At 43.8% G+C, this 26,427-nt stretch overlaps 1 protein-coding gene across 1 annotated transcript in view; it reads left to right on the top strand.

The window, feature by feature from the left end:
• Positions 1–10,708: 10,708 nt before the first annotated feature.
• LOC141197653 (uncharacterized) overlaps positions 10,709–26,427 on the top strand; it is a 57,373-nt gene continuing 41,654 nt past the window's right edge. The window contains exon 1 of the mRNA XM_073662736.1: positions 10,709–12,070. Within this exon, the coding sequence (XP_073518837.1) occupies positions 10,774–12,070 (1,297 nt within the window). The 5' untranslated portion in view covers positions 10,709–10,773. The remainder of the gene's footprint in view (positions 12,071–26,427) is intronic.

Genomic DNA, 26,427 nt, shown 5'->3' on the forward strand with positions numbered 1-26,427 from the left:
GGAAAGTAGGGGGGTCGTCTTATACACCAGGTCGTCTTATACGCCGGAATATACGGTACTTGTGTAACGAGAACGGTGGAGATGGCAGGATTATATTTATATAAATATTTGTTTCAGGGTGAAGATCTGACCCATATTATTACTACAGAGACATATGTGAGGGGTGATGAGCGGTGTAAAAAGGAGATTCCTACATATGACTACCCAGGTGAGTAGTAACCACTAAATGCAGAGAAGTCACAGATTCTTCTCAGTCACCGGCTGTGGCTGGTTTACCAATCATGTAGTCCGGCCATGTCACAAACGTGTGATCACCATTTTGTATCTAGACCAAAACATTCTCCTCCACGAAAAACTTTTTAAATGACTTTGGGCATTGAAACCCCTTTTCTATAGAACTTGCAACTTGGAAGATCCACCTACCCCCTGGGATTAGAGCATGCTGACTGTTACCTGTCCAGATCTGTAAACTACAAAGCCAAAAGGCAGTGTACGTAGAAAGTGCTGACAAGTTAGAAAATCACTCACAGAAAAATATTATGATGGGTCTGTAAGAGAAAGCGGAGGGTAATGATGCTGTTGGCTTCCTAGAACCCTGATAACTTATTACACTGTGTGCAGAATTATTAGGCAAATGCGTATTTTGATCACTTCGATACTTTTTATACATGTTGTCCTACTCCAAGCTGCATAGGCTTGAGAGCCAACTACCAATTAAGTAAATCTGGTGATGTGCATCTCTGTAATGAGGAGGGGTGTTGACTAATGACATCAACACCCTATATAAGGTGTGCTTAATTATTAGGCAACTTCCTTTCCTTTGGCAAAATGGGTCAGAAGAGAGATTTGACGGGCTCTGAAAAGTCCAAAACTGTGAGATGTCTTGCAGAGGGATGCAGCAGTCTTGAAATTTCCAAACTTTTGAAGCGTGATCACAGAACAATCAAAGTTTCATGGCAAATAGCCAACAGGGTCACAAGAAGCAAAAAAAAAAAAGGTGCAAAATAACTGCCCATGAATTGAGGAAAATCAAGCGTGAAGCTGCCAAGATGCCATTCGCCACCAGTTTTGCCATATTTCAGAGCTGCAACGTTACTGGAGTATCAAAAAGCACAAGGTGTGCGATACTCAGGGACATGTCCAAGGTAAGGAAGGCTGAAAAACGACCACCTTTGAACAAGAAACATAAAATAAAACGTCAAGAATGGGCCAAGAAATATCTTAAGACTGATTTTTCAAAGGTTTTATGGACTGATGAAATGAGAGTGACTCTTGATGGGCCAGATGGATGGGTCAGAGGCGTGATCAGTAAAGGGCAGAGAGCTCCACTCCGACTCAGACGCCAGCAAGGTGGAGGTGGGGTACTGGTATAGGCTGGTATGATCAAAGATGAACTTGTGGGACCTTTTCGGGTTGAGGATGGAGTGAAGCTCAACTCCCAGACCTACTGCCAGTTTCTGGAAGACAACTTCTTCAAGCAGTGGAACAGGAAGAAGTCGATATCGTTCAAGAAAAAGATGATTTTCATGCAGGACAATGCTCCATCACATGCATCCAACTACTCCACAGCGTGGCTGGCCAGTAAAGGTCTAAAAGAAGAAAAAATAATGACATGGCCCCCTTGTTCACCTGATCTGAACCCCATAGAGAACCTGTGGTCCATCATAAAATGTGAGATCTACATCGAGGGAAAACAATACACCTCTCGGAACAGTGTCTGGGAGGCTGTGGTGGCTGCTGCACGCAATGTTGATCGAAAACAGATCAAGCAACTGACAGAATCTATGGATGGAGGCTGCTGAGTGTCATCATAAAGAAAGGTGGCTATATTCATCACTAATTATTTTTGTTTTTGCATGTCAGAAATGTTTATTTCTAAATTTTGTGCACTGATATTGGTTTACCTGGTGAAAATAAACAAGTGAGATGGGATTATATTTGGTTTTTATTAAGTTGCCTAATAATTCTGTACAGTAATAGTTACCTGCACAAACAGATATCCTCCTAAAATAGCCAAATCTAAAAAAAAAAACCACTCCAACTTCCAAAAATATTAAGCTTGGATATTTATGAGTCTTTTGGGTTGATTGAGAACATAGTTGTTGATCAATAATAAAAATAATCCTCTAAAATACAACTTGCCTAATAATTCTGCACACAGTTTAGATAAATCTGCTCATATGGTCCCTGCAAGACCAGGTCCAGTCTTTATGACCAAACCTCGCTATTATGACCGACAACATTTGCCCAAAATTTTGAAAATGTAGCAATTTTCAAGCTTTGAATCCTTGTGCCCTTAAATCGGAGAGTTAAAATCACAAAATAGTTAATAAATAACATTTTCCACATGTCTAATTTACATCAGCTCGATTTTTGAAGCTAAATCTTTTTTTCTGTTAGGGAGCTATAAGGGTTAAAAGTTAACCAAGTTCTAATTTTTCCACCAAAATTTACAAAACCATTTTTTAGGGACCACATCACATTTGAAGTCACTTTGAGGGTCTATATGAAAGGAAATACCCAAAAGTGACACCATTCTAAAAACTGCACCCCTCAAGGTGCTCAAAACCACATACAAGAAGTTTATTAACCCTTCACATGCTTCACAGGAACTGAAGCAATGTGGAAGGAAAAAATGAACATTTAACTTTTCTTGATAAAATGCTTACTTCGGACGCAATTTTTTTATTTTCACAAGGGTAACAAGAAAAAATGGACCACAAAATTTGTTGTGCAATTTATCCTAAGCATGCCGATACTCCATATGTGGGGAAAACCACTGTTTGGGTGCACTTCAGAGCTCAGAAGGTAAGGCGTACAATTTACTTTGGTGCAAAATTGGCTGGAATCGAGAGCGGACGCCATGTTCCGTTTGGAGAGTCCCTGATGTGCCTAAACACTGGAAACACCCCACAAACCACAAGTGACCTCCTTTTGGAAACTAGACCCCTCAAAGAATCTATCTATATGTGGGGTGAGCACCTTGAACCGCCAGGTGCTTCACAGAAGTTTATAACGTAGAGCCGTGAAAATGAATCAAATTTTTTTCCTACAAAAATTTACTTTTAGCTCCAATTTTTTTATTTTCACGAGGGTACCAGGAGAAAATGGACCCTTGAGTATGCTGATACCCCATATGTGGGGTAAAACTACGGTTTGGGCGCACAGCAGGGTTCGGAAGGGAAGGAGCACTGTTTGACTTTTTGAATGCAAAAATGGCTGTAATCGAGAGCATAAGTCATTTTGCGTTTGGAGAGCCCCTGGTGTGCCTTTTTGACGGTGTTCGCCAAATGGAATAAATAACGTGACAGTTTTATAGAGCGGGTCGTTCCGGATGTGGCGATACCAATTATGTGTACGTTTTTTGTTTAATTGCAAACGCTGCATTTTGAGTGGCGAAATGGATTTTAGTAATTTGTGTGCATTTTTTTGTGTTTTTTTTTTACATATTTTATTTCACTTTTTTTTACTTTTTCACTAAGTCCCACTGTGGGACATGTGTAATTTTTACTTTGATCACTGGTCTCATACACTGCAGTACTCCTGTACTGCTGTGTATGAGACCTATCAGTGAGTCATTGACTGCACCTGTGAGATCCAGCTTACTGCTGGATCTCACAGGCCACCGTACGCTGGGATCATCACATGATCTCAGGGTACCCTGGTAACCATCGAGACCAATGATTCACATCGCGGGGGTCCGATGGTTACTAAGGGGATCTTGCGACCCCCTTGTAACCACTTAAATAGCGGTCACGATTGACAGCGGTATTTAAAGGGTTAATCGGCATCTAAACTGGCCGGGGCTGATACTACAGGATGTCAGCTGTCGTAGACCTGCACCGCTATAAACTTATGTCTCAGTGCAGTGAAAGAGCGGCACTGAGTCATAAGTACCCTTAACTTCCGCCGTAAAAATGTGTTACAGCTGTTGTTAAGGGTTAAACCAAATAACTTCAAACAGAATCGTGATAAAGTATACAAAAAACATTACACCTGTGCCATGATATATCTCTAAGCTGTGCCTGGCTGATGGCTGTAATATACAGTACAGACCAAAAGTTTGGACACACCTTCTCATTTAAAGATTTTTCTATATTTTCATGACTATGAAAATTGTACATTCACACTGAAGGCATCAAAACTATGAATTAACACATGTGGAATTATATACTTAACAAAAAAGTGTGAAACAACTGAAAATATGTCTTATATTCTAGGTTCTTCAAAGTAGCCACCTTTTGCTTTGATGACTGCTTTGCACACTCTTGGCATTCTCTTGATGAGCTTGTCGGCCCTTTTGCCTTCACTCTGCGTTCCAGCTCATCCCAAACCATCTCGATTGGGTTCAGGTCTGGTGACTGTGGAGGCCAGGTCATCTGGCGTAGCACCCATCACTCTCCTTCTTGGCCAAAAAGCCCTTACACAGCCTGGAGGTGTGTTTGGGGTCATTGTCCTGTTGAAAAATAAATGATGGTCCAACTAAACGCAAACGGGATGGAATAGCATGCCGCTGCAAGATGCTGTGGTAGCCATGCTGGTTCAGTATGCTTTCAATTTTGAATAAATCCCCAACAGTGTCACCAGCAAAGCACCCCCACACCATCACACCTCCTCCTCCATGCTTCAAGGTGGGAACCAGGCATGTAGAGTCCATCCGTTCACCTTTTCTGCGCTGCACAAAGACACGGTGGTTGGAACCAAAGATCTCAAATTTGGACTCATCAGACCAAAGCACAGATTTCCACTGGTCTAATGTCCATTCCTTGCGTTCTTTAGCTCAAACAAGTCTCTTCTGCTCGTTGTCTGTCCTTAGCAGTGGTTTCCTAGCAGCTATTTTACCATGAAGGCCTGCTGCACAAAGTCTCCTCTTAACAGTTGTTGTAGAAATGTGTCTGCTGCTAGAACTCTGTGTGGCATTGACCTGGTCTCTAATCTGAGCTGCTGTTAACCTGCGATTTCTGAGGCTGGTGATTTGGATAAAATTATCCTCAGAAGCAGAGGTGACTCTTGGTCTTCCTTTCCTGGAGCGGTCCTCATGTGAGCCAGTTTCTTTGTAGTGCTTGATGGTGTTTGCAACTGCACTTGGGGACACTTTCAAAGTTTTCCCAATTTTTCGCACTGACTTACCTTCATTTCTTAAAGTAATGATGGCCACTCGTTTTTCTTTACTTAGCTGCTTTTTTCTTGCCATAATACAAATTCTAACAGTCTATTCAGTAGGACTATCAGCTGTGTATCCACCTGACTTCTGCACAACACAACTGATGGTCCCAACCCCATTTATAAGGCAAGAAATCCCACTTATTAAACCTGACAGGGCACACCTGTGAAGTGAAAACCATTTCCGGTGACTACCTCTTGAAGCTCATCAAGAGAATGCCAAGAGTGTGCGAAGCAGTCATCACAGCAAAAGGTGGCTACTTTGAAGAACCTAGAATATAAGACATATTTTCAGTTGTTTCACACTTTTTTGTTAAGTAGATAATTCCACATGTGTTATTTCATAGTTTTGATGCCTTCAGTGTGAATGTACAATTTTCATAGTCATGAAAATACAGAAAAATCTTTAAATGAGAAGGTGTGTCCAAACTTTTGGTCTGTACTGTACATTTATTCACGCCTGCAGGAGATGTATTGGAATTGCTCTAGCCCTGAATTCATGGATTCAATCCACGTCATAAATTATACGCCTCATAGTGCTTCATAGTGCCTCGTGGCACATCATAGCATAGTGTATCATAGTGTTTCATGGCTCTTCATAGTGCCTCATGGCACTTCATAGTGCTTTATAGTGCCTCATGGCTTTTCATAGCGCCTCATGGCTCTTCATAGCGCCTCATGGCATATCATAGCGCCGCATAGCATATCATAACATATCATAGTGCCTCATAGCATATAATCGTGCCTCAAGACACATCATAGTGCCTCATGGTGCCTAATAGTGCATTCATAGTGCCTTATAGCACCTGTTAGTACCTCATAGTGCCTCATAGCGCTTCACAGTGCCTGTTAGTACCTCACGGTGCTTCATAGTGCCCCTGTGCCTTGTAGTGCCTCCTTGCCTCATAGCTCATAGTCCCTCATTGTAAAGGTACTGGTTGCACAACTAAGTTTGTCTGACAAAACCAAGTTCAGCGACTGTTAACTGTGCATGGCAAGCTTATAGAATTCAAGGGGAAAGGAAAAATATTCTAGCCTCTATTTGAGACAGAGAGTGGCAGTATTCCTGGCTGATGCTCAGCTGACTCAGTGGAATGCCGGTTTGATGATGTCTTGGGAAAGGCAGGTGACAATAAGAGCGCTTCCTTAGTTTTGCAGGTCAATAATAAACCTTGTACTGTAGGGTTTCACTCTCAAAGGTAGGAGGCATCGCATAGTGCTCATACAGCCATTGTGGATTTGGTCCAAACAAGTGCAGTTTTATTGCTTTCTACAGGTTGCACGGAAGTCATAAACATAATATTTCTGGCCTTGTCCAAGCGCTGACTAAATAGAACAGACCCTGAGTACTCATATACAGCTCAGCTAACCCAGCTTGAGCAAACAAAACAGCATTTATCCAGGGCAACCACTGATGCTTGCATACTCCGCTCAGGTGGAGCCTGGCCTATATCTCTGTTTAGTTCCAAGACACATATAGTCTGCTCTGCTTTCCAGCAGTCTGACTAAGATGAATGCCTAGCCTGCTCTGGTGCTTAGCTCTTCAGGTGCCCTAATCAAGACCTGTAAAGCTATTATTTAACCCAGCTCTACCTGGGTTTGCTACAACCGGAAAGGGCTGTACAGATTCTTGAGAGTTAGATCATTTGAAATTGACTCTATAAGATCTGCTTTTAAATCTGTAGTGCCAGATTGCTATATAGTAGTCTAGCAGTTAAAGAAGGTATACAATCAGGTTCCAATTCACATGAAACATCAAATTTCCTGAGGATCCTGGCATAAAATGAGGATTTAGGCTTTCAGTTTGTGTCCTTCCCTTCAGATGTCAATGAGCCTTAAGGCTTTATCGAGACTTATAGTAGTTAGGACAACTCTCATATTGAAGGAAGAGGCATTGGCAATAGGTTACCTCAACTATTTTGGGATTATGGGCAGATCCATTGAGTGCTGCAGAACTCACTGGGCAGTGAGCCAGAGTTGTGGTCTCCCAAGGGAGAATAAGGAGTCCTGTTAAATGTCAAAATTAATAAGCAGTCTGGCCACAACTCTAAACAAGGCAATATTGCTGTTAATAACTCTAATCTCCTACATTCCATATGTAGCATGGTCACAGGTATATACCCGTGTGTTGCCTCTAAAGATCCGGTTCCTCTAACCTAAAGAAGCTTTAGGCAGTATATAAGAAAAATCCATTCATCTATACATGGTCACCATGTAAAGATCTTGTCATACAACAGAGGAGCTTTAGCTTACATAAACCAGTATAGAGGAACTCGGCCAAGATCTCTAATGACACTGTCTAATCAGTTCGGATGGCGAAGTCTCACCTTTTATCTTTAACAGCACCTCATATAAAGGGGAAGAGAATTAAAAGTGGACATTTTGAGCTGTATACAGCTGAAACAGTGTCCAACCTTCAATGAAGTATGGAATTTGAAAGTGAGCTTTGGATCTAGGCCCATTTCCAGTCCAAAGATGGCACTCTGGGATCTGAATCCAGTGCTTACGGCTCTAACAAGCCTTCGCTTGAACACATGGATTCAAGGTCTTCGCATTAAAGACTATTATCCCGGTGGCTCTGACTTGAGCATGGTAAGTTAGTGACATTCAAGCTTTTGTCGGTTAATCCTCTATTTATACAGATCCTAGAATATAGGCTGGTTCTGGAACCAGCCTATCTTCCCAAGATGGCTTCCAATTTCCAAAGAAATCAGGAAATTGTGCACCGGATGTCCCCATCAAGCAATATGTAAGGTTGTGATTCAGTCTTCACCTTGCACCTTCTAAAGACACTATAGGCTTGATCTGGAATCTTCTGCTGTCCTTTCCTTTAGGAAAAGGGTTCTACAGGCTGTGGTCCCACCCTAACGTTAAAGTTTCTCTGTAAATCTCTCGTTGTGGTGCTGTCATGGGTGATAGGATAACACTAAATTACTTACTGGTAATTTTGTTTTTCCTGAGCCTATGACAGCATCCTTATATTCCCTTTCGTCACTGGTAGAGGATGATCACTTCATTTCCTTCGTGGTGTTTGATTCACGCGGTGTGTAGGAGGAAAAATCATGGGGTATATAACTATTAAGTAGTGTCCTCTCATACTCTGTAAACAACTGAGATGGTGGAGACATGCCGCCCTTTTATTCTGTAGGTTTACTGTCCTTGAAGGGTGGATTCCCTCTCTCGTTGTGGGGCTGTCATGGGCTCAGGAAAATCACATTACCGGTAAGTAATTAGTGAGACACATACTCCAATTACCCGAGAGAGGTTTCACCACTAGTTACTCTTTTTTTTTCAATAGATGTGTTATTGCCTATTGTCAGGAAAACTTGCCGGCCGGTGGGTGCCGCTCTCTGGCGCCCTCTTACCTCTCAGGTCAGTCAAGGTACTGCACCTAGAGTAAGTAGTGCCAGGAAGCCGCCACCAGCGGGGGAAGACACTGTGGGGTGTTATCCCTTACACGTCACCAATCCGTGACGCCACAATACAGGCACAACTCTCTGGCGCCCCCTCGCCTCTCAGGTCAGTCAAGGTACTGCACCTAGAGCGAGTGGTCGCCGGAGAAGCTGTCCTGTAGCCCACTGGGTATTTGAAGCCCTCTGCAGTGAGGGCGGTATATATATATTTCGCTGGCTGCGCCAGTAATATATATCCACACCTCCGACCGTCACTGCCAGCCTTCCTCAAATCCCCCAGATGGTATGCTGCCACCAGTTCTGGTTTGATACAGCCCGGTGTCAATGGACTTGTATCGGGTCAGGAACCAACCCGGTAGCGTTTATGGCTTCGGGGAGGAGAACGATTACAGAACAAAAGAAACAGAACAATTAAATTTTATATTTGATCCAAAAGGGAGGCAGTGTTTAGGAAAAATATATACATAAGGATGTTACAAAGGGGGCATTAAAATACATAAGCAGATACATAAAATAAAACAAGATAAAGAGTGAAAATTACTTACACTACACGATCACGGAGACGATTCAGTATAGTGGGAGGGGGGGTTCTCCAGATTGCTGTTATTGAACAGGACCCTTTGCGTATAATTCGTATTCCCCCCAGCAATGAGTGCTTCTGTCTTCCCCCTAGATTACTTTATACCTAAGGAGAGACCTGGCCACACGCCCCTTGCGGTGACATCATGTGGGCCGGTCTTCAGCCTGTAGATTTTTATTAGAAATGCTGACTTTTGCGATAACTCATCACCCGTTAATCGCAGAAGCTCGCAACATACGCCATATTTTCCCTCATGATTTTATCTTTCTTTTGATATCACGTATCCCAGAGCTGCAGTCTACTATTCGGGTGTTTTTGCGCTGCAGCTCCCTGATTGTGATTACAGCCGTGGAAAAATAACTGCATATTCTGGGGCTGTTTTGGTCACTACCCATTTGGGTCTCGTTATTGTCGGACCTATGGAACTCATATTATTTCATAACTAATATCGGAGTCAGTGAGTCTGCAAATTCCCCTTTGAAGCTCGGGGAAGACCCTTCACAGTTACATACAAATTAGGGAAATCTGCATTTTAAGTACCTCCTGCGTCTTTCAGGGACAAGAGGCCTGCTTCCTAACGAAGTTTTCACACTTCTTCCCTGGCCGTGTGTGAATAACTATTTATCAGTCGTGCATTAATTGGGGCTTTTGTGCTGAGCGGAAAGGGAATAAGGGAGGGGGTTGTACATGTGTGTCACGCAGATGGAGGGACATTTTCCTGATATTAATATTTTATAATATTCCTGACACCTATAGTCAAAGTTTTGCCCATCATCCTTTAATCCCTCTACTTGGATCAGGACTTACATCGAGGCCCCTAGGCTTGGACTACGGTGTTGCCTGCTGTTCTGTGGAGTTTGATGACAAGAAGAATTGTCAGGTAGCTGAGTCAGAACCAGGAGGGTAGAGAAGATACAAAATCAGAAGACACAAGAGTAGTCGGTAAACGGTCTGGGATCACAAGAAAAAACAAAATACACAAGCCGAAAGCTGAGTACAGAGGACTGAACCAGAGGAGAACAAGGCTGTATCTAAGAGCTTCCGGTAATATGCTTTGAGATTTAGTAGGGTGTGGTGCTTTCTGTTTGGGTTAAGTAAGGAGCTTATTTGACTTTGGAAGAGCAGATTTTTCTGGGTTGGTTCATGGAAGCCATGTTGCTTTTCAAGAGCCTAAGAGCCACTAATGATGTGGAAACCTTTGTTTTTCCATTGAAAGATGATGGACCTGAGTGAGGGCTTGCTTTTTGTGAGATGAATAGAAGGTTTTATTGGTATCATTTTTGTCTACATATCATTGTTTGGATTTTTATTCCATATTTGGGAGGCAGAATGAACAAACAGTTGAAAACCACGCTCTACTGGTTCATGCTATGAGGTTTTCTATTAGACTGTGCACTGTCATTGTCTTGGTGAATATTCATTATTTTTATATAACTTGCCATTTCTACCGATACTTTAAGTAAAAATGTTCAAAAATATAAATTTCAAGAATATTTTATTCAAAAATAATATTTTTTTTTTTACTTAGCAGATGACTGTGCCAGGAGATCAGAGGGACAGCTGACATCCTCAATTTTCAAATCAGATGATCTTGATATCCCACAGGATATAATTGAAATGAATCCCATTACTCCAGATATACCATCATCCCTTCACAGCAAAGATCTGTCTCATCCTTTGAAACAGGTCCTAACTTTTGATTCATTACAGACTACTAAGGAAAATCAAAGTCACAAAATAAGAATTAAAAAACGAACTACTCCTAAAGCTAAGAAGCCATTTTCACTGTCAGAATATGGAAATAGCTTTCTCCTCGAAAAATCTTTTCTTAAACATCAAAAAATTCACACAGCAGAGAAAATATTTTCTTGTTTCAAGTGTAGGAAATGTTTTAACCAGAAATCAAATCTGGTTAGTCACCAGAGAACTCACACAGGGGAGAAGCCTTTTTTATGTTCAAAATGTGCAAAATGTTTTAACTGGAAATGGAGTCTTGTTCTACACCAGAGAACTCACACAGGGGAAAAGCCTTTTTCCTGTTCAGAATGTGGGAAATGTTTTAACCGGAAATGGAGTCTTGTTCTACACCAGAGAACTCACACAGGGGAAAAGCCTTTTTCCTGTTCAGAATGTGGGAAATGTTTTAACCGGAAATGGAGACTTGTTATACACCAGAGAACTCACACAGGGGAGAAGCCTTTTTCATGTTCAGAATGTGGGAAATGTTTTAACCGGAAATGGAGACTTGTTACACACCAAAGAACTCACACAGGGGAGAAGCCTTTTTCCTGTTCAGAATGTGGGAAATGTTTTAACCAGAAATCAAATCTTGTTAGTCACCAGAGAACTCACACAGGGGAGAAGCCTTTTTCATGTTCAAAATGTGCGAAATGTTTTAACTGGAAATGGAGTCTTGTTCTACACCAGAGAACTCACACAGGGAAGATGCCTTTTTCATGTTCAGAATGTGGGAAATGTTTTAACCAGAGATCAAATTTTGTTAAGCACCAGAGAACTCACACGGGGAAAAAGCCTTTTTCATGTTCAGAATGTGGGAAATGTTTTAACCAGAAATCAACTCTTGTTATACATCAGAGAACTCACAAAGGGGAGAAGCCTTTTTCATGTTCAGAATGTGAAAAATGTTTTAGCCGGAAGTGGAGACTTGTTATACACCAGAGAACTCACACAGGGAAAATGCCTTTATCCTGTTCAGAATGTGGGAAATCTTTTAACCAGAAATCAATTCTTGTTACACATCAAAGAACTCACACAGGAGAGAAACCTTTCTCATGTTCAGAATGTGGGAAATGTTTTGCGACTACATCAAATCTTTTTAGTCACCAGAGAACTCACACAGGGGATAAGCCTTTTTCATGTTCAGAATGTGGGAAATGTTTTACAGAGAAGTCAAGTCTTATCAAACATCAGAGAGTTCACACAGGGGAGAAGCCTTTTTCATGTTCAGTATGTGGGAAATGTTTTAACCAGAAAGCGCATCTTGATAGACATCATAGAAGTCACACAGGAGAGAAGCCTTTTTTATATTCTTAATGTGGAAAAAGTTTTACTTGGAAAGACACACTTTTAGCAAGAAAAAAACTTGCTAATAAATGAGTGCGTCCTATAGACTGGAGGTAGCTTCCTATGACTGAGAACAATGAGACAATGTCCTTTCTGATCAGTGAGAGAACTGCTCTCTCGTCCGGCCCCACAGTTATCTAACTGATTGGTGCAGAGCAGGAAAGTAAGGTACCGGGACCTGCACAGAGGCTGCACATCCTTAGTGAGCAGCTGAAGAACCTTCCACCTGACTAGCTTAAAGACGTTTGAGATCATGTAACACTGTTTTACATATTTTCAAAAATTGTCAGGTTCAGTTATGAAATGAGCCCTTAATGATTTTCACTTCCTGAATTCAAATTGCATGATAAAAAATTTTAGTTGTCTCTTGTTTCTATATCAAAGAGTTTTCCTTTTGTTGCTGCTTATTTATTTTTACTTTTATGCGTTATATATTATTAATGCATAAAAGTATCAGTACTTTGAAATATTATTTTTTGTAAATATACAGATACTGAATATTTTATGACAGTTTTCTGATATTTATTTAGAGGAAACTTAGCAACAATTTGGATAACTAAAACATGTCTAAACACTATTGCGAATTATAAACAGTTACAGAAATTGCTCTACAAAAATTAGTCCTCATTCAATGACAGCTCTTTTTTGCTTGTTTCTTGTACTCCTGCATCGGATCATCTCTTACAATTGTGCAGCAGTAATCTGCAAGGATTGATGCATTAATTTTTCCTTGATAACTTTTCTCCATAGCCACAATATCTTGGTTAAATCTCTCACTGTGCTCGTCGTTCACTTCTCCTCCTTGTCCTACAACAAATGAAGAAACTCCTCATCTTGAAGAAGCTTACGAATCTGAGGTCCAATAAAGACGACTCCTTTTATCTTTGCTTCACTTAAAATTGGAAATTTATCGATGAGATGCATGAATGCTTTTACATTTTTATCCATTGCCTTTAGAAAGTGCTTCAACAGGCCCAACTTGAGAAGATTTTGTTACCACCATTACCTAGGTGGATCAACAACTTCTGGATGCAGGACAGTTTTACTCCCTTGCTGAAGTGAATGTCAGAGAGGCCGGTCTCTTTTATTGTAGTGATATTTTTTGCGCGACTATCCCACTTACACAGAAAGCAGCAATACTTTTGTGTATCCGCCATGAAGACTAAGTAGGTGGGCAACCACCTTAACGGCATGTGAGAACAAGCAGATGGAGAAGCTCCTGTCGAGCATCTAGCTATTTATCCAATATAGGACCCGACGATCATCCTGAAAATAGCTATCTATCTACCGGATAACTTTGCTCCAGGGAAAAACAAAATAACCAGGAAAAGCCACAGAAAGACAGCGGGAGAAGCAGGCTTTCAGCTCCAAAATGACACCACGTTTGTCATGCTGGAGACAGATGGAGGAGGGAAGTGGTGGCCAGGCTGGAGCAATTTGCCCGCACACAAATACAGGTCTCAGCAGATGACAGTGACCTTATAGCAGCTACCCCGCACCTGTGCACCGGCTCCAGAGCAGAGAAGTTGGATGAGGGAGAGATGGGAGAGGGATCCAGATTGATGGAGGGTCGAAAACTGCATGTGACAGAGTACTCGCTGCCCCACGGTCTAATTTGTGCCATTGGGACATACAGGTACCTGAGGAACCTACTTTAAAAGATGTTTTCATGGCAGAGGTACATGGAGAGGATTTACAATCTGCTTTGAATGTACATTTTGGTGGTCTTAAAGCGCACCTGTTAACAGGATTGTGCTTGGTAAACCACATACACTGCAAGGTGGGCGCTGTTATAGTGAGTAAAATGATAGCTTTGTTAATGAAATCCATCCAGCATTTTTTTTTTAGAATCTTTACTTTCATTTATGACATAATGATATGCATGTGCTCTCATTATGTATTCATGTATGCCTATCTCTGCCTTGTGACAGGTCACTGTGCTTTCAGTGACCTGCCTACTATTTTACATACTGACTGTGTAATTTGTGTCACAAAGTGAAATTTACATTCCCCAAAATGGCCGCGGCAGCCAGCTCATGCGCAGTAGCATCTCTTGTTTGCCAAGAAATGCTACTGTGCATGCCAGGGTGCCATTTTGCTTTTGGAAAAATAATTTGGGTGCAGCAATATGGCACCGCACATGCGCAGTAGCATCTCTCGGCAACCGAGAAATGCTACTGCGGAAGCGCGGGGGCCATATTGCTGCAGGAAAATTTATTTTTCCTCTAGCAAAATGTTTTCGGGTACGGTCTGCAAATTGAGTTTTTGGTTCTGGCTTATATCCTAAGTTATGTGATAAGGCTCGTTAAAGGGTCACTATTGACTTTTAGAATTGCTACTTCCTGCAGGTGACACTCGAGTTCTGGTCCTCTTCCTCTCTGAAGAGACAATTTGCACAGTCAGTACGTAAAATAGTAGGCAGATCACTGAAAGTACAGTGACCTGTCACAAGGCAGAGATAGGCATACATTAATAGGTAATGAGAGCACCAGAGCACATGCATATCAATATGTCAGAAATGAAAGTAAAGATTATAAAAGAACCGCTGGACGAATTTCATCAACTGTACTCAGTATAACGGCACCCACCTGACAGTGTATGTGGTTTACTAAGCACAATCCTGCTGACAAGTGCGCTTTAAAGATGAGATAGCAGGTATACAACACAAACTGCAGAAAATAGAGCAGGGGCAGAGTCAGCGCCATTGATGATCAGATTGCCTATAGAAGCAATGAGAGCAGCTTTGCAGCACAGCAAATATCCGCACTTCTGGCGAAAACAGATGACCTTGAAATAGATCCAGGCTCAGTAATATACCACTTATTGGTGTGCCTAAAAAACTAGAAGGCTCTTCTCCTACTGAATTCTTTGACAACTTGCTGAAATTAATAATAGGGCTTGAAACCTTAACCCACCCCTATAGGCTGTAGAATGAGTTCATAGTGTACCTGTAGCGCCCCGAGGGTTCGGTTGCTACAGGGGTATTGCACCTCAACCAGAGGTGTGGTATTCCACTCCCAGGTAAGGATGGAGTGTGGACCAGGGCTCAGTTAGCTGCATACACACACTCACCCCATTTCCGGGGGACAGCTCGACGGTGCTCCCATTTATGCAGGCACAACTGACCATGTCCCTGGCTGGAGTGGGGAGGGGGGAGAGAACCCAGTGATGTAGGAGCAGAAGGGGAAGGTTTCTGGAGCATAGTAAGGAGCTCATTGGGTGCAGGTCACCTGAGCTCAGACACAGAGAAGCAGATAAAAGGTGGGAGCCATCTTAGTCAGGAAATAAGAAGTCGAGTCGGCTCAGCCTGAGCTCAGCTCCACGAGGCAGGCCTAGAGAGAAGGCCGGGGCCAGAGAGGAGAAGAGAAGAAGGAGAAGGAAGGAAGGAGAAGAGACAGAGGAGTAGAAAGGCTCCAGAAACAAGAAGGCAGAAGGGACCCTAAGAGAGCAGAACGGACAGCAACCGTTGCAAACCCGCGTTATATCGGGTGAAGGGTCAGGCTGTGGAAGGGTACCGGATTCCCAAGTTGGTGGAGGTAAATCATCCCTCAGCCAAGAACCGGAGATCGTGATCATTTATTGGTGCGACCCTCCGCCAAACCTGCTAGAAAGGCACCATATAGGATAGCGGGAAGCGGAGGCTAACGCTTACCCGACACGGTCCACGGTAGTTGGACAGAAGTTTGGTCACTGGTGGGGCACGAGAGGCCAGAGAAAGGACAGAAGGGGGTCCTGTGCCATACTCCTGAATTGCCTGGGGGTTGACCCAGCTCCTCACCTGGTGGACGCAGCACGGCTTGGGCAGTCATTGCTGACAGAAGTGACATGGATAACAACTGTGAGTAAAAACCCTGGACTGCTTCATTGGACTTAGTGTGATCTTTGCTGCGCCTGCACCATCACCCCCAGCATCCACCTATACTGCCCTGAGGCTACACTCTTCCCGTGGGGAAGCACCCCTGTGCTCCACACCAACACCAGCCTCAGCGGTCTGCCTTGCAGCGGCGGTTATCCCTGACCGCAATCCACGGGTGGCGTAGTCGGACATTCAAAACACTGATAAATAGACTGCCACAATTTGGTCTGACCACCCTGAGCCACGGGATCGGGTTGCCACTACTACCCCCATCAGCACCGTACACCAGAAGGCCCGGTTCCGGGTACCCCACGGCCCAGGGGGCGAGTCATACCGACCCGTCCTCTTCCTCCTGGGCTTCCACCAAGACTTGTGCTGGCTAAAATTGTACACTACCGGGACAAATATATTATCCTGCTTCAGGCAAGGGATCACCCAGCTCTAACGATTAATAGATCCAAAATCTAGATCTTTCCAGATTATTCTATAGAAGGGCCGAAACAAAGAGGCAGATTCCTTGATATCAAAAACATCTGAGAGATCTGCACGTTCTATATTCCATGATATACCCTGCCAAGTTAAGGGTGGTAGCCGGAGGTTCTGCACACTTTTTTTCAAGATTCAAAAGAAGTCCTTCGCTAGCTGGATTTCAATGATAGGCAAATACACCGGGATCAAATTTGGGATGCTACAAGTTGAAGATCCTTTGGTACAAACCCTAATTCTTTAAAAACACGATGATTCGTGAGTATATGGGAAGAAGTGTGTTGCTGCTTGTTGGACAGTTCTTTACAAATGTTTTTTTCCTCAGGTTCTATTATGATTATATCGCAGTTTTTATGCCTAATTGGGGTTGAATTATCCCCGAGGAGCCTTACATTCTAGGCGGGATTCTCCCATACGTTCAAAAGTGACCGAGCCACCATTTTTTCTACTTTAAAAGAGACCGCTATGGAAATACTTTGCCCAGTCTCTCACCTGGAAAAAAGGTGTTTTATATCTGCCTTTTGGGGTTGGGGTTTTATGGGGGTGGGGGTCTTTTTTTTTTTTTTTTTTTTTGGGGTATGTTTTATATTGTTGACACTAGCTATGTAAAACGTAAATGCTCTGCTAATAGGATATTGGAAACAACATATGTACTACATTAAATATGGCGGGGTTGGTGAAATGAATTAGTTGGAATGTGAGGGGTCTTTCTTCTAGTGTTAAAAACGGCCCTCTTTCAGTATCTTTAAACAGCAAAACCTGCTCTGATTTGTCTGCAAAAAACACATCTTACCTCTGAGAAACTTCATCTGCTAAACAAGAAGTGGTTACAGCCGACTATCACTCCACGCACTCTACTAGATATGTCACTAGATATGTTTGTTCTGTAAGTTACTTACTAAATCTCTATTAATAATCTCTATCTACATACCACCACTATATTCCAGGATAATCATACATAAAATTCTCACTATTATTTCCGACTTCTCGCAAACCCCCCTATATTATAATAGGGGACTTTAATAATATACTGGACTCTCTCTGGGATAGAGGGAGGCATGAAGCTAAGAGGGTAGAAAGCAATTGTACCCCTTTTGGTCACTTACTTAAGGAGACAGTCATAATTGATCTTTGGAGAGCCCGTCATCCTAATGTATACTCTTGTTTTTCATCCACATTCTCCTCTTTGTGGAGAATGGATTTGGCTCTTGGAGATGAACGCTTGCAGGGTCTTATATCTGACATCAGCTCCTGCCCAGAGTCCTATCCCATCATTCTCCTCTGTGTCTCCCTAAGCTTAATCTCCCAATGCAGTACAGACCCACAGGGAAATTAAACCCCTTTTGGTTGCAAGTTATAGACCTTGAGAAAATTGATGGAAAACTAAAGGAGTATCTTGTGATTAATAAAAATACAACTTCTATCTTTATATGTATGGGAAGCCATGAAGGTGAACCTTAGAGGTATTTTTATTAAATAAATTTCAGCAGCTAAATCCCGAACTAAGCAGCAGGATCCATTGGTGTTTCAGGAATTGGGAGATGCAGAGAGTGCGATGATTACAGATCCAACGCCGGCTGCGCAAAACAGGCTGAAAGCAGCTCAGGACCTGCTGAATCAGGGAACATTGCAGCTGCAGGAAGGAAGAAGATGTTTCCCAAGATGCACTATTGTGAAGAGGGGGATAAAACAGGTCACTTATCTGTGATAGCTGCTGCCCAGAGGGACTCCGCCTTTATATACAGTCTGCAGACTAGGGAGGGTAATGTGGTACAGTCCACAGTGGACATACTGAAAGTGTTGGAGGAATACTATGCAAAGCTGTATACTTCTCGGGTTCAACCCTCAGAAGAACAGACCCAGACCTTCCTAGATAAAACTGAGCTCCCCGTCCTTTCCTTAGACTCTTGGAATTTATTAGATGAACTGCTTGATGTACAAGAACTAGAATGGGCACTGAGATCAATAGCCAACGATAAAGCACCGGGAATGGACGGTCTTCCAGTGGAAGTATATGAAAGATATAAGGAAGAATTACTACCAGTGTTATTGGAGGTATACAATTCCTGTTTTGGAGGAGGATCATTGCCCACGTCCATGCAGGAAAGCCATAATTATTGTGTTGCCTAAACAAGGCAAAGACCCCAGCTTGCTGGCATCCTATAGACCCATCTCACTTTTAACAGTAGACTTCAAACTACTTGCTAACAGACTTTCAAAAGTAATCTCAATAATACACACCACGATCAGTATGGATTTATGTCCATTAAGTCCACCACGATCAATCTCGGAAAGCTTTATTTAATATGCAAGCAAGGGCTGATAATATTGGTCATTGAGTGATCCTGTCTTTGGACGCCGCTAAGGCCTTTGACAGTGTAGAATGGCCATATTTGTGGTCTATGTTACAGCAGATGGGCTTTGGTGACAAATTTATAAAATGGTTGCAATTGCTTTATTCGATGCCAAAGGCCAAAATAAGAGCTAATGGCTGTCTAATCAATTTTTATTTCACAGAGGTACAAGACAAGGGGCCCCCTGTCTCCCTTATTGTTTGTAATAGTAATTGAACCTCTTGTGACAGTAATTAGTAAAACGTCTGAGATAAATAGATTTAAATATGGGATCAATATAGTGAAGTGAAGAAAACTGGAAAGGATAAAAATCGCAAATAGGGTCTTATCTGGTTAAAATTGTAGAGAGAACATGCGCAGCGGAGCTCACCTGGTTTGTTGTGTGCACACAACCACTGATAGAGCTGAAGGCTGCTGCAGACCCACGAGATTCAGAAGATAAAAACTGGAAACAAAGGGGTTAATCTGCTCTGCCGTTGAAGAAAAGTGAAGAGATGTAGAATCCAATGTGAGCGGTTTATTCGTCAACGCGTTTCAACGTTTTACAACTTTTTCATCAGGACAAACCACGATATAGTCACAATCAGCAGAAGCGGAAATATATAGACAAGGCGTCAAATAAAGGCGCTAAAAATGGGGTCAACAAGATCATATGAACACGACGTCACATTTATCCTGCAGGTCAAGAGTTGCCATTTACATGTTTATATAATATTGTAAAAATGATGACAAAACACATTGTTACAGATGGTAGTAAATATGAGACAAACAACTAATGAAGTGAAGAAAGAAATATATAATAAAAATAAAATAAATGGAATTGAACTTGTCTTGGAGGGTTCTTTGACAATGAGGAGATATATGAATGGTCATGTGAAGCCACGCAAATGTTTGGAATTTCTATTCGTACAAAAAACAATAAAAGAACATATAGAAATGTATTTATATAATGAGCATGATAATTATAGTTATAAATTAGGTATATATGAATACACATGAAAAACTGGAGAGAACGCGCCTATAATCATAGTATAAATAAATATAGTCTATGGAGAAGCGAAGAACTAGGATATTCACACACAAAAGCATGTGGTAACACTCCTAGCTGTATGTTCTGTACCATTAGTTCAGTATAAATACACTGCTCAAAAAAATAAAGGGAACACTCAAATAACACATCCTAGATCTGAATGAATGAAATATTCTCATTGAATACTTTGTTCTGTACAAAGTTGAATGTGCTGACAACAAAATCACACAAAAATCATCAATGGAAATCAAATTTATTAACCAATGGAGGCCTGGATTTGGAGTCACAGCAAAATTAAAGTGGAAAAACACACTACAGGCTGATCCAACTTTGATGTAATGTCCTTAAAACAAGTCAAAATGAGGTTCAGTATTGTGTGTGGCCTCCACGTGCCTGTATGACCTCCCTACAACGCCTGGGGATGCTCCTGATGAGGTTGCGGATGGTCTCCTGTGGGATCTCCTCCCAGACCTGGACTAAAGCATCCGCCAACTCCTGGACAGTCTGTGGTGCAACGTGACGTTGGTGGATGGAGTGAGACATGATGTCCCAGATGTGCTCAATCGGATTCAGGTTTGGTGAACTGGCGGGCCAGTCCATAGCTTCAATGCCTCCATCTTGCAGGAACTACATAGAGGGCTGTGCGGCCCTTCAAAGAAAAGCCACCCCACACCATTACTGACCAACTGCCAAACCGGTCATGCTGAAGGATGTTGCAGGCAGCAGATCGCTCTCCACGGCGTCTCCAGACTCTGTCACGTCTGTCACATGTGCTCAGTGTGAACCTGCTTTCATCTGTGACGAGCACAGGGCGCCAGTGGCGACTTTGCCAATTCTGGTGTTCTGTGGCAAATGCCAAGCGTCCTGCACGGTGTTGGGCTGTGAGTTATATTCTGTTGTTTAAGTGTTCCCTTTATGTTTTTGAGCAGTGTATATTTGTAAAATGACAATTGATGGGATGGACAAGTCAGTGGAGTACAGGAACCCCGGCTACTAGAGGATGATTAACAGCAGAGAGATGCTCGTGTAGAGGCGGTGAGATATAATGGAGGCTATGGTGGGAAAAATAATTTCCCCGGTCATCAGAGATCACTAGCGTGAGAAATCATACATGAGTGATTTTTATGATTTACTCCAAATAAATCCACAAGTGTTAACCTATTGTGTTTCACTCAACCCCTGATCGCACGAAACATCTGAACTTTTACCAGTGATTTGGGAACTCGCCCTCCAACGGGAGCGCCTCTAGGAACCATTTGCCATTTTAGACCCAAACTGCTGGAATTGATCCAGGTAATAAAGTTATGTACATCAGTACTAGAGTTATCCCAGATGATGAACAGGTCATTGATATAGCGTTTATAGAAAATATTATTATTAAAATTAGTATAAGTAAAAATATTCTCAAAAATCCCCATAAATAAATTAGCTTAAGTTGGTGCTACTTACGAGCCCATCACTGTACCATGAATCTGATTATATGTTTTTTTTAGGAAAGTAAAATAATTTTTTTCTGGATAAAAGAAAGCCCCATAAGAAAGTCAGGAGTGGGTGAAAAATTCTGAAGTAGTGCACGTGTTTCTATTATACTTTTCTTCTGACTGTTCCACTCCTTGGCTTGGCTTACAAATACCGAGGTAAAAAACTCACCAAGTACTCAACATGTGCACGTGGCCTTAGAGGCGAACTCAGCAAGAAGTAAGAATGAAGACCAGTCCTCCTGCTGAGCCGCAACAAAACACCTTAAAGTTTGTTTCAAAGATTGACTTGTCCTTTCTGTCTGACCGGTTTCAGGGTGGTAGGCACAGGAAAATGACAAGTCAATCTCCAGTTTTTTACAAAAAGCTCTCCAGAATTTGGAAACAAATTGCACTCTACTATCAGACAATATGTTAGGAGCAATTCCATGCAATCTCACAACATGCCAAACAACCTGAGTGTCTCGGCATTAGGTAACCCTGACAAGGGAACAAAATGAGCCTGTTTACTGAATCAGCCAACCACCATCCAAATAACCATGTTCCCACCAGAAAGAGGCAAATCCGTGATGAAATTCAAGGACAGATGAGTCCACTGTCTTTCTGGAATTGGCAATGGATCCAATTTCCCGGCCGGCCGGCCGATTATGATAGACTTTAGCGTGTGCACAAACTTCACAGGCGGATACAAAATCTTCAAGATCATTATTCATAAATGGCCATCAAAAAACCTAGTAATAGCATTCCACATAGCTGTGACCTCAGGATGACCACTCAAGATGCAATAATGCAACTCCTGAAACAGATCCAATATTAGGTACACAGCTACAAATAATTTGGACCCAGAAGTGGTGGAAGGAGCCAACGATTGGACTTTAAGGATCTCAGCTTCCAAATCCGAGGATACAGCAGAAACCACAATAGTCTTAGGAATAATGGAGGATGAAAGAGAAACTGAACTAAAACTGCGATATAGTGTGTCAGCCTTCACATTCTTAGATCCTGGCCTAAAAGTGATAGAGAAGTTGAATCTAGAGAAAAATAAGGACCCTCTGGCCTGTCTAGGAGTTAGCTGTTTAGCTGAATATACGATCAATAAATGTTAAATTCTTCTGGTCAGTGACCACAGTGACTTTATGAACTGCCCCCTCGAGAAAATGTCTCCATTCCTTAAAGGCTAATTTAACAGAGAGTAACTCACATTTCCCAACAGCATACGGAAATGTTCTCGAGAAAAAAGCATATGGCCGCAAATTAGTCAGAGTTTGGCAACACCTGAGATAAAACAGCCCCGACCTCCGAATCATCCACCTCCAGAATGAATGGTTCTTGGAGATTGGGTTAGATTAGAACAGGAGCAGACATAAAACACTCTTTCAATTTTTCAAAAGCCCCAATAGCATCCGGTGGCAAAACCTTTAAATCCGCCCCCTTCTTCATTCGTTCTCAAAAGTCTTCCCCACTTTCTCTGGTCAGATCATGCTCAATGTAGCATAGTGTTCGGGTGTTGGCAGTCACATACTGTTACTTTACATGATGTGTCCCTCTCACATCTCCAGCCTTTGCTTTAGTCAAAGCTTCTAAATCTCTCCAGGTACAGTTATAAGTCACTCGTATCTCCTGTAGGGATCTGACAAATGCTGCCGGACTCTTTTCAGGGTTTGGGAGCTGTTTTAGCATGGAAAGCTGGACCCCTGGGCTCCATGTAAGGTATTCAGTCACCCTAACCTCCCTTGTGTCACCCCTATCCCACACCAGTTTCAGTATCTCAAAAGATGTCGAGGTCTCGCCCTACATCATCTCCTGTATGTCCTGTCTGATCCATGGTAGTAATTTTTGCAGCAGTGGTGGAGGAAACGTCTAGTCCACGCTGTGGGGAATCTGTTTTTATGACACAGGTCTGGGTGTACAGTGGGTACATGTGGACAGTACGTCCAATATTTGTCGGGTATGCACCTTTTGCTGTCTTATGTCGAGGAGCACCACAGGCAAAGCAAGTGTCTCTACAGTCTGGTTTCTGTTGTCCACAGTTCCAACATGTCCATCCTACAGGTCCATTGAACGAAGGAGGCACCTGAGGAGTAGCTCTGGCAACAAGATTACTCAGAGTGGTAGTCGGCTGAATTGTTTGGGGGTCATACACATGATAACAATACTTATTGCCTGTCTTAACTTCTTTGTAACCACCAATCAGCACATCCTTTGAAACTATCAACTAATTCTTGGCGGTGCCCTCCAAACCGTGATCTTTCAACCAACCACTATTATTCTCTATAAACCTTTCCCATTTAACTTCACTTGTAACACCACTTGAAGGCATTCTGCTCCGTACACCTCGTACACACATGGCTCCGCTCCGTACACCTCGTACACACACGGCTTCGCTCCATACACGCACGGCTCCGCTCCGTACACCTCGTACACACACGGCTTAGCTCTCTACAGCTCGTACACACACGGCTCCGTTTCCTACACACACGGCTCCGCTCCGTACACCTCGTACACGCACGGCTCTGCTCCGTACACCTCGCACACACCCGGCTCTGCTCCGTACACCTCGTACACACACGGCTCTGCTCTGTACACCTCGCACACACCCGGCTCTGCTCCGTACACCTCGTACACGCGCGGCTCTGCTCCGTACACCTCGTACACGCGCTGCTCTGCTCCGTACACCTCATACACACGCTGCTCCGCTCCGTACACCTCGTACACGCGCGGCTCCGCTCCGTACACACACGGCTCTGCTCTGTACACCTCGCACACACCCGGCTCTGCTCCGTACACCTCGTACACACGCGGCTCTGCTCCGTACACCTCGTACACACGCGGCTCTGCTCCGTACGCCTCATACACACACGGCTTTGCTCCCTACAGCTCGTACACACACGGCTCCGCTTCATACACACGCGGCTCCGCTCTGTACACCTCGTACACACACGGCTCCACTCCGTACACTTCGTACACGCGCGGCTCCGCTCCATACACACCCGGCTCTGCTCTGTACACCTCGCACACACCCGGCTCTGCTCCATACACCTCGTACACACGCGGCTCCGCTCCGTACACCTCGTACACACGCGGCTCCGCTCCGTACACCTCGTACACACGCGGCTCCGCTCCGTACGCCTCGCACACACGCGCCTCCGCTCCGTACGCCTCGTACACACGCGCCTCCGCTCCGTACGCCTCGTACACACGCGCCTCCGCTCCGTACGCCTCGTACATACGCGCCTCTGCTCCGTACACCTCGTACACACGCGGCTCCGCTCCGTACGCCTCGTACACGCGCGGCTCCGCTCCGTACGCCTCGTACACGCGCGGCTCCGCTCCGTACGCCTCATACACACGCGGCTCTGCTCCGTACACCTCGTACACACGCGGCTCCGCTCCGTACACCTCGTACACACATGGCTCTGCTCCGTACGCCTCGTACATATGCGGCTCTGCTCCGTACACCTCGTACACACACGGCTCTGCTCCGTACGCCTCGTACATACGCGGCTCTGCTCCGTACACCTCGTACACACACGGCTCCGCTCCGTACACCTCGTACACACACGGCTCCGCTCTGTACACCTCGTACACACACGGCTCTGCTCCGTACACCTCGTACACACACGGCTCCGCTCCGTACACCTCGTACACGCGGCTCCGCTCCGTACGCCTCGTACACGCGCGGCTCCGCTCCGTACGCCTCATACACACGCGGCTCTGCTCCGTACACCTCGTACACACGCGGCTCCGCTCCGTACACACGCGGCTCTGCCCCGTACACCTCGTACACACACGGCTCCGCTCCGTACACCTCGTACACACGCGACTCTGCTCCGTACACCTCGTACACACACGGCTCTGCTCCGTACACCTCGTACACACGCGGCTCTGCTCCGTACACCTCGTACACACACGGCTCTGCTCCGTACACCTCGTACACACACGGCTCTGCTCCGTACACCTCGTACACACAAGGCTCTGCTACATCCACACTGTAAACCCCTCCTGACCCCACACATAAACTTCAGCTCATCCAGCACCATGACAACCAGCACAGCAGAGTCCTGCATCCACTGAGGCCCCTGATCATGTGACCCCTGACTCCTCCCCTCCTGTGACCTCATCACAGCTCCTGTGCGCACAGAGCAGCCATATATGTGGTGGCGGCTCTGCAGGTGGAGGTATGTGGAGACCCCCATTACGTATTGTTCTCATTAGTGATGAGCGAGTGTGTATTGTTAACCCTTCGGTGAGCACGCTCGGGTGCTCGGCATCTATGTTAGTGCCGCTGAGGCTGCATGTGTCAGGGTTGTTAGACAGCTGTGACACATGCAGGGATTTCCTAACAAACAGACAATTCATCAGACATGGTTCCATTAACAGACACCTTGGCTGAGGGTATTGTATAAAGGGCTCTAATAAAGTGAATAATTGGACCCACAAACCCAAACCTATTTAACATCGAGAAGACAAACGACCAATTGAGTTGGTCAAACACCTTCTCAGCGTCAATTAAATGACATTTTATTGCATGAAATAAGTATTTGATCACCTACCAACCCGCAAGAATTCTGCCTCTCACCGACCTGTTAGTTTTTCTTTAGAAAGCCCTCCTACTCTGCACTCATTGTCTGTATTAATTGCATCTTGTTACATGTATAAAAGACATCTGTCCACACACTCAATCAATCACACTCCAACCTCTCCACCATGGCCAAGTCCAAAGAGCTGTGTAAGGACATCAGGGACAAAATTGTAGACCTGCACAAGGCTGGGATGGTGTCATGGGTGTGTCAGATGTGACAGTCACCCTGCAGGTGGTTGCAGGAGATATATTAATTTAGCATTACATACACCTTCTTAGATCTGTCTCACTCTAGGACCCAGCGGCTACCTCCCTCTTGCTAATTAACACCCTGGCCTGGGTGTTTAAATACTTTCAGTCTGCAATAGGGAGGCGCCGGTGATATTCACATGTTTCCTTGT

Source organism: Phyllobates terribilis, unplaced genomic scaffold (genome assembly GCF_046119375.1).
Source record: "Phyllobates terribilis strain yellow unplaced genomic scaffold, ASM4611937v1 Scaffold_85__1_contigs__length_6476398, whole genome shotgun sequence".
Classification (NCBI taxonomy): Eukaryota; Metazoa; Chordata; class Amphibia; order Anura; family Dendrobatidae; genus Phyllobates; species Phyllobates terribilis.